The following is a 12,702-nucleotide window of genomic DNA, read 5'->3' on the forward strand; positions in this document are numbered from 1 at the left end:
AATATTTGCAGGGTTAGCATTAGCATCCTGATTTAAAGTATCTCATAGATGTATATAGTAGTCAGCTCTCAGTTGTTGTTGATTTTGACGTATGTAATTTAGTCTTTCTGATATCATTTTAGCCATCATGTCGACACAGTATTGACTGAACAAATCTCTGTAGTAATGTAAGGGATTAAAACAATCAGCTCTGATCATCATCCTATATGCATAAAACTGCATACATGAACTATTACCGTTTTATTCCTCGCTGAATTTTGTTGAGGGATTGTCAAATAATAACCATCTTCACCTTTTACAAACATTAAAGGGTATTGCAAGGGATCATACGCACAGTGTAATTCAGTGATACTCTTTTTAGGTGGCTATCTTTACAATGAATCACTATATCCCTAGGTCCTTTGTTTTTGTCGACTAATAAGACTGCAACTTCATTTACTGTAGGTGAATTGTATCTTCCTTGATGTTGATGTTGGGGGTGCGGTCGGCATAAATTATTAATTTTAAGTTGTCTGATGAAAAGTTATGCTGTAAGTTGTATTTGAAACTGCGAATGTATATATTATGGCTGCTTAATGCAGACTGCAACTTGTTGATTAAATCTATTTTTAGGTTGGAAGCAATATTAGATCGCAATGATAATTGATTGGCATCAGATATGAAATAAATCTGTAGAAACTGCAGACTTTGACCTAAAGGTGGGAAGAGACTATCAATCAAATGGTACACCTGCCCTTCTACCTTAAATGTAAGCATAAAGTTTTCTTCGTGAATTTCTTTAGCACTGAATGATGTCATCTGAAACAGTGTATTATACCTGCGTATGTTATTTAAAAAATGCGCAGATAATGGATGACTGCCTGGCAAAAGATCTTTTATTGGTTGTGGTGGTTCCTGTATATTAGGGAGAACCACTTTGCCTCCAGCACAACACATACCATTTGGTTCATCACTCCATTTTTTAGCAAAGCACTTAGGGCAAGTTCTGTTCATTCGTCCAATTTTTACAGTGTTTAGCTGAGCATAATCTATATTTGGATCATAATTGAAAGCTGATCTATTCCCGTGAGCAACAACATGTGCATCTGAGACATGCTGTCTAAGGCTAGCAAGCTGCTCGGAGCGATCACAGCTAGATTCCCTAGCACGGACCTGCAATGCTCTTATATTTTGGCAAGCGAGTTGCTGTGAGCCTTCTGCTTGGCATATTTTAGCTGCTCTTGTCCGAGATGTTTGCCGTGAAAGTTGTGATTTTCTTTTAGGCATGTTGTTAAATTTTTCTACACATATTTGTCAACGAAAACATGATTTCGGACACATGCACTGCGAATCTTGCCGACCACATGACTATCTCGTATACAAATGCGTCTTGCGCCTCGTTACCCGCTGACACCAAAAATATAACACTTACCTAGATGATATCTTTTAATTTATATGAGTGTTTAACGGAATTTACATCCAAACTTAGTTACCTCTTTATAATACAGTAGAGCATCGATTATCCGACCCCCGATCAACCGTCACATCGGTTAACCGACCGCGTTCTAGTCGGCAAATTCAAGTGTCTGCTAGTGATGTGGTGCTACAATATTTGGCTATGTCTTGGCTACTTTAATATTATTTTTGTTAAATTTTTGCGTGTTTTAGCTGGCAACATGGCTCGACCATGAAAGGGGGGCCAGTATTTCAACCAGGCTTAATTTTCAATTTTTCTTTATTTTTGTATTTATTTTGTGCAAAATAAAGAAATAATTTTTAGCGACAATTATTATTTTAAAAAAAATTTTGTTAGGCTTAACATCGATGAAAATTCAATGCGAAGTAGGTTAATAGCAATATACTAATATACTAATTACATGGGATATACTAATATACTATACTAATAATGTATTTTTTCATACCTTTTGGTTATCCGTTTTTTCAGTTATCTGACCAACCCCAGTCCCCAATCGAGTTGGATAATCGATGCTCTACTGTATTATCAATAGTATAGAAGTATAGATAAAAACATGTGCGTATTCAAATGCAACATTGTGTCAAAATGTCAAAGGAATCGGTGGGAACAAACGAATGTTACATTTTTATTTGTATAGATAGATAGAAAATGATCTGCTTTAATCCATCCTCACAGAAAAGCAAACTTAGGTCGTCGGAGTTAGCGCCATCTGTTGGACATAAAAGCCTTAATCCTAGATGATATCTTTTAACTTATATGAATGTTTAACGGAATAATATATAGCCTATGTCCACCCTAAAGGTCCATTCTAAATATTGGCAAAAGAATTTTTGAAATTGGATGAGTAGTTTCGAAGATTACCTGTTACAACCAAACTTAGTTACCTCTTTATATATTATTAGTAAGTATTAGTATTAGTATTAGTATAGATATAGATATAGATGATCTTGTGGCTGTCAGCCATATTATAGTTTGTATATAGTTCATAATTCCTTTATTTCATTTCTATTTTCTTCTTTCATTTCTATTTTCTTATTTCCTTTCTATTGTCTTCAAGAACTTTCCATATCACCGTTACTGCTTGACGGGGAGGATTACCCTTTCTGAGAACCAAGAGTTAAACAAAGGAGAAGGGTTCCTTTGTAAAAAGGGCTGGCAGAATTACAATTTAATAAAAAGTAAAAATGCATTACAGATGGATACTAGTCCAATCTTCACTGCTTGCCATGTCCAATCACCAGGAACAACTATTTCCATTGCAGAGACAACCTTTCTTAAGAGGCTATGCCTCTGCACAAATATGCAAAACAGTTTAAAATGTCCACAGGTGACAATCCCAACACAATTAAAAATATATTTCTTTGTAAAAGAAAGGCTGTCTCTGCAATGGAAACAGTTGTTCCTGTGATTGGACATGGCAAGCAGTGAAGATTGGACTAGTATCCATCTGTAAGGTATTTTTACTTTTGATTAAAAAGGAGAAGGGTATTAGGACTTCCCCAAATTTGGGAAAATAGACAAAAGAAACAAAAGCCCGAGGCAAAGAGAAAGACGAGTGGTGAACACTTTTTGGCTGGACCTGGAAAGGAATGGACGTACAAGGCAGTGCTCAAGACTCGGAAGGGAGAGAAAGAAAGGAGACGGCAGATATAAGACAGGACTGTCGAGGCCAGAGAATAAGAGGTACAAGGGACTATAGGACACAGAGAGTCGGAGAACCTCTATAACAAACTGCTGAATCAGTAGAGAAGAATAAAAGATCACAATTGTGAAAGGGCACTTCATCGAGGATATCGATTTACCAACGTGGACCAAGATATTTACTATCTGTTTGTCTATCTTTTCTATACTTTCCTAAGCCTATCCATTTCCCTGTTATATTAGTTTTAAGGTAGCCATAAGATTAGTTTTTAAGTCAGTTATCAAGGTTTTGTGTTACGCGTGCGAGTATTATATACTAGTACGAGAATAAAAGGTGACCCATTTCCCTGTGTGGATACTAAGGTATAAATCTGTCAAGCTGGGATCTTTGTAACAAAATAAAAGAAAGAACAGTGTTCGGAGAGCATTAAAGGAATATTTGTCGCACACATATTTGTTTCCGTGTTTCTATTTGTAACATTTATTCACGGAATTACAAATCTCTCGTTACAAACAACCACAATATAAGACCGATAGTCCATCTACATTGACAGTGCTCGAATTGAATACAATTTTTTTGGTTTCAGTATCAGAAGTATCTATATCTGATCCAGGATTATCATTTATTAAATCTAAAGCTTCATTAACCCTTAATTTTCTGCACATGGCCATTATGTGTTCCTATGTATGTAAGTACAAGCAGAACCAGTTTTAATGAAGTTATTGTCCTGGTCATTTACAAAACATTGAACAATACATGTTGCTACTATATATATATATATATATATATATATTTCAAATAAACAAACACAAATTTACAGGTATTTATATAATAAAAATAACAATAAATTCAATATACTGAATATATTTCCTTTAGTTATTAAATTTATTAACTAAAGGAAATATATTCAGTATATTGAATTTATTGTTATTTTTGATAATTTGATAAATTACTAATTCATATTTAAAATTTTAAAGCTAATGAAATAATAAATTAGATATTAAAGCATACATACCTCATGTAAAATGTCACTAATAGCAATCATGATTGTTATGTAAGCTCCTAAAAGAGCCAAACATACTTGAATTTTTAATGCTGTTATGGCACCTTTGATGTGTCTAAATACAAAAAATATAATAATTATTGCTTTTTTTCTATATTGTGTCAAATAGTAATTAATTTAATGAATATAGTAATAGTTTAATTACAAATCAGAGTTTTACTTTTATTTAGAAAAATTCAACTTATTATAGTAAATATGGTATATAATAAAATACATAAAATATATTATTATTTTATCACTTTAAAAATTTTCTATCAAATTATATTAAAATTAGATAATTTCATTGTCTCATTGTTATGTTTTTCATATTATTTTTTGTATTTTATTTCAATTTAATTGCTCTTATAATTGAAAAACTTTTTCTATCCTTTAATCATCATCACTTTTTTAACAGTTGTCTGATCTAACTAAGCTAAGATTTAGTATTCTAATGCAAATAAAAAATTGCAAATTAAATTGTTTTACAAAAGCATTTTAATATTATATATAAATGTTTTGATTAAATGTAGTTTAAATTATTTCAAATTTTATAACAAAAACAGAATCTTTAAAAAATAAAAAAATATTTGATGGTTAATTTTATTTTGCTAAGTTGAATATATCTGTTAAAGATGATTTATATTATCATTAGGAAATGTTTAAATTGCTAAATAATCTACAAAGTTCAGCAATATTTTATGTGAGAAAGAAATATTGTTATTAATGGCACAAAATAATTGATCTTACAAAAGATTTTTTAATTCATACGAATACATATTCAACATTTATTTGTTTACACCTTAACCATCTTCAAGTTTTTTCTAAACATTTTAAGCATTATAACAATAAATTTAAAAATGTGATTTTAATAAATTGTATGCCATTAAATTAAAATATCATATTTATAAACTCCTTTAATCATTGGATTAATCAAAATTATCTTTTAAGTATTTAATTACAAACAGTATTAAATAAATAAAATTTTATTTTAAAAAGAAAGTATATTTTTGCCATGAAGACATTTCATACATTTAAAAAAATCATCTTTCAAAAAATTGGAATATAATAAACACTGCAAAAACCTAACAAACCAGTGACAAAATTATAAACTAAGTACGAACATTTTTGGCCATGTTAAAAGGGCATTTTCAGGCAACAACCGCTGAGAAAAAGTTAGGATTGCCAAACAAGTGTGTGGGGGAAGATGGTATGAGGTAAGAAGAGAGGAGGGGAGGAAAAAAGGAGTTTATATTTTATAGAAAGACTTCCAGGCAATGGGGAAGGAGTCAACATCATGATAGTTTATGGCTGAGTTATGGTGGCTGGCCTTGTAAATTTATGGAATATATTTCAATTTTTGTAAAACAATTGAAAAATGTTTTAAATATATTCCAGAGCAAACCTTTGTTATCTTTGTTTTAAATCATTTGATATTGTTTTATACCTTTGTTATCTTTGTTTTAAATCATTTGATATTGTTGACACGAGTATACTTAAAGGATAATGTAATATTAATGTTTTAAAAATATCAAAGAACAGTTATAAAAAAAGGAAGAAATAAATCAGGATTATTGAATTTGTAGTGTCAGTGTGACTACCAAAGTATACAGACATAGGGTTGGGTAAGGGTATACGAAGGACCTTACAATTAGAACACACCTTACTAAATGGTTATTAACAAACTTTATAATACTAATGATCATATACACATACAAACTCACATGAATTACAACTTAACCGTTACTGTTACGTGACAATTCAGAGGTTACTGACACTTAATCTTAAGGATATCTAATACACAAGTACAAGCTAATATCAGGATAATAATAAATTATTAACAAATATGTACAAGGACGATCGATTGATGCTGATCCACTGAAGGACATGGGTTAATAACAATTATTATACAAGCTCAATTATTATAGAAGCTCTGTGTGCAATGTTCCTGTTAGGAGTCTACCCGTTGATTCTCAAGAAAATAATCTAGTATGTAGATTAATCTGGTTATATCCTTCCTTAGTATCAATTGATTTGTGGCTGTACGCCTTTATTTATGTATAGTTTTTAGTTTAATTTATATTCTATTTCTATAAATCTATCCTTCTTTCCAATTTTCTTTGTCTCATTGTCTTGAACTTCCGAGAATTCGGACTTACCCGTAGCCCACCAGGAGGTAGGGGAAAACAATAGACGGCGACGAGCCTGGAGGGAGAAGGAACGTTCCACTGAACATTCTTTGGCCAGACACGAACGAGGAAAGACGTGTGGCTGCAAACCTCAAGAGTGAGAAACTGGCGAGCTCTGTGGAATAGGGCCAAAAGGAACAGATCGAGAAGAGAATCCGATCACTGGAAGAAAACGCTAAAAAACCATCTTTGTACGAGAGAGTATATGAGCAATATAAGTCGAGACAAGGATCTCCGTCCAACAACAGTCAAGGAATTGGGTACCCATCTATCCTATAATCCTTCTTACTTCCCTTTTTTCTTCTATCCCTTCCTATTAGTTTTAAGTCCGATTAAAATTCGTGCGCGTTAGTTAAGTAGTATTGTCGGGCGGCATTTGTAACGGAACTGTACTCGCAAATTACAGTTACAGTACGAACACCGGGGAACAGCGGGAATCCATAAAGAATTTGTACCATTTATTTCCAACGCGAAATTAAATTTATTTTAATTGATCAACATGTGTACGTGTTTTTCTTTCACGTCATACTTTTAACAGATTCACTCAATTTCTTAATGCTCTGATGTCAATGCAAGTAGATTTCAAGCTCCGTACCGTCGGTTCTTTCTGTTTCCTTCACCTTGTGTGTCCGACCCTTACCTCTCCTTCCTTACTGCTCTGGTGATCCTAAGTTCTCCCCGGTCATTCAGGTGAAAGCAGGCAAAAAGGTGTACACACATGGTGTGAGCATACCTTTATACCTTCCCGCCATCTGGGGCACTTATGACGAACACGTGATGCTGGTTGCCCAATCACGAGTCATGTAACGCTACCATCTAGATGGTATGTGAGAAACAAAATTATCCTCCCCCCCCCTTTTTACAGACAAACATGGTAACCCAACAATTCAGAAAATGCAATGCGGATTAACCAACACTTACGTTACAATGACAGGATAACATAATAGATACATTAGTTGCAAAGCACTACAAATTTCTTAATCATAACAAAAGATATTTTTCATCATAAAAAAAAATGAAAGTTTTTAATATTGTTCACCACATAAAAAAGATAAGAAAATGACTCTGTAAATGCCAAATTATACACAATTCAGACTTCCATCATATCAAAAATCTCATTGAATATAATTCCTTTTGTCTGGTAAGTCTTTGCTTAACAACAACAAAACAAAAAAAAAAAAAAATGTGTGTAAAATTTAAAATAAGATTGTAAAAATTCTTAATAACTATATGTCTGTTTTAAGCTGAACTATTTGCAATATGGAAGAAAACTTCCAATATTAAACAATTATTGTTTAAAATAAAAATAAATTATGTTTAAAATGTGTATATTATTGAAGTTTATAGACCAAAAGTTACTTTTTATGACTTCATACGTGCTACAATTTATGTATTCTTATATAATATATTTTAATTATAGTAATTATTTATATTAATTATGTAATTAATTAATAAAAATGTCCTCACCTCCACAAAATAAGTAATAAAAGAAGACAAAAAGATATTAAAAAGGCACAAATGGCACAACCAATGCCTGCAATTATTTCAAAGCCTTCATGGACATGAAAATCATCCTGAAAATTAAAGTATCTAGTATTATTATTAAATTCTTCTACATCATTAAAACTTAATTAGTCGAAATGTTAAAAAATATAACATTCAAAATTAATTTAAAATGTTATGTTTTATATTTTTATAAATTATATATAAAAGATGGCTTGAAAATCAGTTAACTGATTAACTAAATATCCTACTCAGCTCCTTAAACAACAAATCATCCAACACCTGTTGCTGAGAAAACATTTATTAAAGAAACATTAATGTTTTCGACCTACTATGATAGGCCATCTTGAGATGTAACAGAAATTCGAACGTATTTAACATTTAAACAGCAGAAAGTTCAAACGCTTTTTATATTTAAATTTACTGAATAAATTAACAAATAAATACTACATATACTGAATTAACTAATACAAAAACGATGTAAATAATGTGATAAAATAAAAATATATGTAAAATAAAAAATAAAAATAATAAAATAAATACACAAAAAATGCCACTAAGTATAAGGGCAAGTACAGATTAAGAACTTTTGTGTTTTAACTTTTCTTTTATGAAGAACTTCCATGTGGAAGCTAGTCCATCTGCATCCCTGGCATTAATACAACCATCTTTTACTTTACTTTCGTATACTTTGATATTTTCTTCATGCATTGCCATTGATGGAGAAAGCATAGTCTGGAAAATAGTCGCTTCGTTCCACTTGACCACCGAGTCCTCTGCCTGTGCCATACAGGATAATAGTGTTGCAGTGCCCTTTGTTGATATTGTATTTAGCCACCAGACTTAAGGAGCACAAATACAATATCAGCAAAGGGCACTGCAACACAGTATTATCCCGTATGGCACAAGCAGAGGACTCTGTGGTCAAGTGAAATGAAGCAACTATCCTCAGGACTATGCATTCTCCATCACTGGCAATGCAAGAAGAAAAAATTGAAATATATGAAAGTAAAGTAAAAGATGATTGTATTAATGCCAGGGATGCAGATGGAAGTTCTACATAAAAGAAAAGTTAAAACACAAAAGTTCTTAATCTGCACTTGCCCTTACGCTTAGTGGCATTTTTTGTGTATTTATTTTATTATTTTTATTTTATTACATTATTTACATCGTTTTTGTATTAGTTAATTCAGTATATTTAGCATTTATTTGTTAATTTTTCCAGTATTTTGTTTAAATTTAAATGTAAAAAGCGTTCGAATTTCTGTTACATCTGAAGATGGCCTATAATAGTAGGTCAAAAACATTAATATTTCTTCAATAAATGTTTTCTCAGCAACAGGTGGATGATTTATTAACTGATTAATTTATCTTGATAATTAACTTTAACAATTCAACAATCAAAATATATTTACATATATAAAATGAATATTTGATAATTAAAAGTTTTTATTTCTTATATTATGAAAATTATCCTGCAAATTGAAAGCAAATTAAAATTCCTTTATATATTATGAAGAAATATTATGTAATGTTACTAATATCTACTATTGCACACACTATTAGCTTTGTGTTTAAAGATAGTATTTGATGAATATTTTTGAGGATGATGATAAAACTGTAAAATATTCAAATAAATATACATAAAAAATTATTTCATTACACCTCATATGATTTTATTTTGTTTTAATATATTTAATAAATCATAGAAAACAATGGACTTAAAGTATGATTAAAAAAACAGACTAAACATAAAATTAAATGTTATAATTTCCTAATTTTAAATTTGTATAATCAAACTAATTAAATAAATAGAAATTTCTAATTTTCCAATTAAAAATGTTTACTTTGTAACTACTGTAATTACTGCTTGTTCCCGTAACATTTCCATGATGCTCACTGCAATCATCATCAAATGAAGCATAAGCAAATGAAGTAAAGCTAATATTGAACAGTACATTAGTATTAGAAAATAGTGATTACCATTAATGATAGAATAAAAAACTTATGATAAAATTTTTCTGAAGACATTATCTATGATTAACATAAGAAAAGATCTGGTTAAAACTACATCGAAACATCTTGTATTATGCAATGAAGATAATTTAGTCTATCTATATTCTCCTTTCACTATTTTCAAGATAGCTGATTTTATAATTATATTCCGATAAAACCTAAAGAAGATTCATTTTTCTATATAATAATACTAGTTTCATATATAATAATACAAATAGTTAAACGGCAAGGCCATTTTTGGGATGAGACTATGTCTCAGAGACTCGGGGCTCAACTGTGCACCATTTTCTAAGGAAAAGAAAAAAAATGAGCACACTCCAATGAGGAAAAGTCGACACCAGTACTTGAAGACCTGGCGCAGATTACGGCGAACTTCATTGCCACCGTGGTTACGACGGGTTGTGTTGTCACAGGCCTGTTATTGGCTACGGTAAGTGGGATCACTTCGACACTCGTGGCGGGTCTTGTTCTCATTCTCCAATCTTCTTTGGTATTGCTGGTTTTGAGCACAATCGTTCAAACTTCTCCAGCCTTGGCCACAGCCATGACGACAAGGTCGTCCACAAGACATTTTCGATGAAATTAATGGGTCAAAGGGATCCGAATGAGGTGTCAGCAACACACAAGAAAATCGAAATGACGAGAGCAAGAGAATACATGCATAATGTGTGTCACACATTTGTCAAAATTTGATTTTGCAACGTTTGCATTTCAAACTTCCCAATGAGCAACGCATGTGCAAATCTCACACTAATGCCTGTTTGTAGAAACAGAGTTGCCATTTTGTATTTTATTTTGACCTGGTTCTCAGTCCCTGATACCTACAAGCCTAGTTTTTTTATGTGCACATGATTTGGTCACCAAATACTCTGTGCCAAATTGCTACTCCTGACATGTACTCCTTCATACTTCTAAGGTGTCTAGCCATTGACAACAGCATCATTTTATAGGTGAGACATAGTCTTGTCAATAATATTACATTTATTATAGTAATTATAATTGCTAAATTATAGTAGTAATACAAATATATTAAGACAACTCAGATAATAGATCATTAACTTCTTGTACAGGATCTGGCCATGATCTATAAATCATGTGTTTATGATCTATTTGACTTTTTACTAAATGAGAATTGAGGATGATCTTAAAATGTAAGTGACTAAAGCATACAGAGCACTGATCACATCATTTCTTTCTAGTGACATTGATGGAAAATTGATAATTTTAATATTCAACATCCCTACATAGCTATATGTTTGTGATAAAAAAAAAAGTGTTTAAGGGCTGTCCATAAATGACATTCATGCTGAGAGGAAAGGTCATGACAAGTCAGACAAGGTTGACATGGAGGAGAGGGAGGAGGGTGGACATCCATTTTATTTCATTAAATTTTATGAATAATGAAATGCATAAACTGTATAAAGTGGTAGAGATTTTGAGGAGGAGTTGAGTTTTGTTGGACATCGAAATAGGGGGAACTTGGACAAACTGGGACAATGAGGAGAGGGGGAATAAAAATTTCAAGGTAAATGTGGACATAATTTATGGACAGCCCTAATCTCTTTTTTTCTATTACCAAATATTTATGTATATAACCCATAGTGGCATATATCCTGCAGAAAATTGCTAGAATAAAACTACAGTCTTTGCATAACCTGCATCACTGTACAATCTATGCCTATGGGAAAAGCAATTGCTTCATAATTAGACCTGAGTTCATAATTACAATTTAAAATCAGCATATAACCTAACCCTACTCTTTCAAACTGCATTTCAAATTCATAACTTGTGGGTTATACACAAAAATCTTGGGAGGTCATTTTTTGACCAATAATTATACTTTCACTTTGTTATATATAACAGAGCTAGGAAAGTAAACATACAGTAATTATATAACTTATAAGTAAAAACATAAAAGAAATTACTTAGTTATTGACAAGACTATGTCTCGTCTCTAAATCATGCTGATGTCAATGGCTGGACACCTTAGAGGTATGAAGGAGTACATATCAGGAGTTGCAATTTGGCACAGAGTATGTGATGCCCAAATCATGCATACACAAAAAAAACCAGACTTGCAGATAGTAAGGGACCGAGAATTGGGTCAAAATAATACAAAATGGTGAGACTGTTTCTACAAACAGGCACAAGTGTAAGATTTGCAGATGCATTGCTCATGCTCTGAGACATAGTCTTGTTCCAAGAATCGTTTTGCCATTTTACTTGTGATTAATATATAAATTTGAACTTAGTATAATGATTTTGACATAAATAAGTAGCAGACAAGTAAATTTTTTAATTTTATATTATTTCCAAAATTATTTGTATAAGTGCTATTAAAAATTAGTGTTAATATAACATTTAAACACAAATAGATACCAAAAGAATGAAAAATAATACAATGAAATTTTCTATATTGTTAATTAAGCTAATTATATTAATTTAATAATTTACAAAATTTTAAACTATATGTAAGTATATTGTCTTCATACGTGTCGTTTGCGGAATCTACAGTTCTTATAAGATTAAATTATGTCCACGATCAGGATAGCAATAAAATAACTGCTATGATTATATTCCAAATAAAAAATAATTCACTAAAATTCTTTTGGATCACCTTCAGCCTAAAATGGGATTATAGTATTCACATAAAAATTAAGGATTAAATTTAGAATTAAACCTTAATTTTAAATGTGAATACTTCCTTATTCTAAGTAATTTGCTCTAAGCTAGGTGATCAGACTTCCATTTTGTACAAAATTTAATAATTTAGAAAGTTCTAGGCAAATATTTTGTCAGATACACTAAAATTTACTTAATAAATATTTACTGATTGCAAAATTTTATAATGAATGAT

At 31.1% G+C, this 12,702-nt stretch overlaps 1 protein-coding gene across 1 annotated transcript in view; it reads right to left on the minus strand.

Moving 5' to 3' along the window:
* The window catches only part of LOC136987413 (uncharacterized), a 272,592-nt gene that overhangs the window by 45,843 nt on the left and 214,047 nt on the right, over window positions 1–12,702 (minus strand). Inside the window, 2 exon segments of the mRNA XM_067285148.1 lie at window positions 4,114–4,216; window positions 7,794–7,900. Coding sequence (XP_067141249.1) covers window positions 4,114–4,216; window positions 7,794–7,900 — 210 coding nt within the window.

Source organism: Centruroides vittatus, unplaced genomic scaffold, assembly GCF_030686945.1.
Source record: "Centruroides vittatus isolate TY-2023 unplaced genomic scaffold, ASM3068694v2 scaffold_1782, whole genome shotgun sequence".
NCBI lineage: Eukaryota > Metazoa > Arthropoda > Arachnida > Scorpiones > Buthidae > Centruroides > Centruroides vittatus.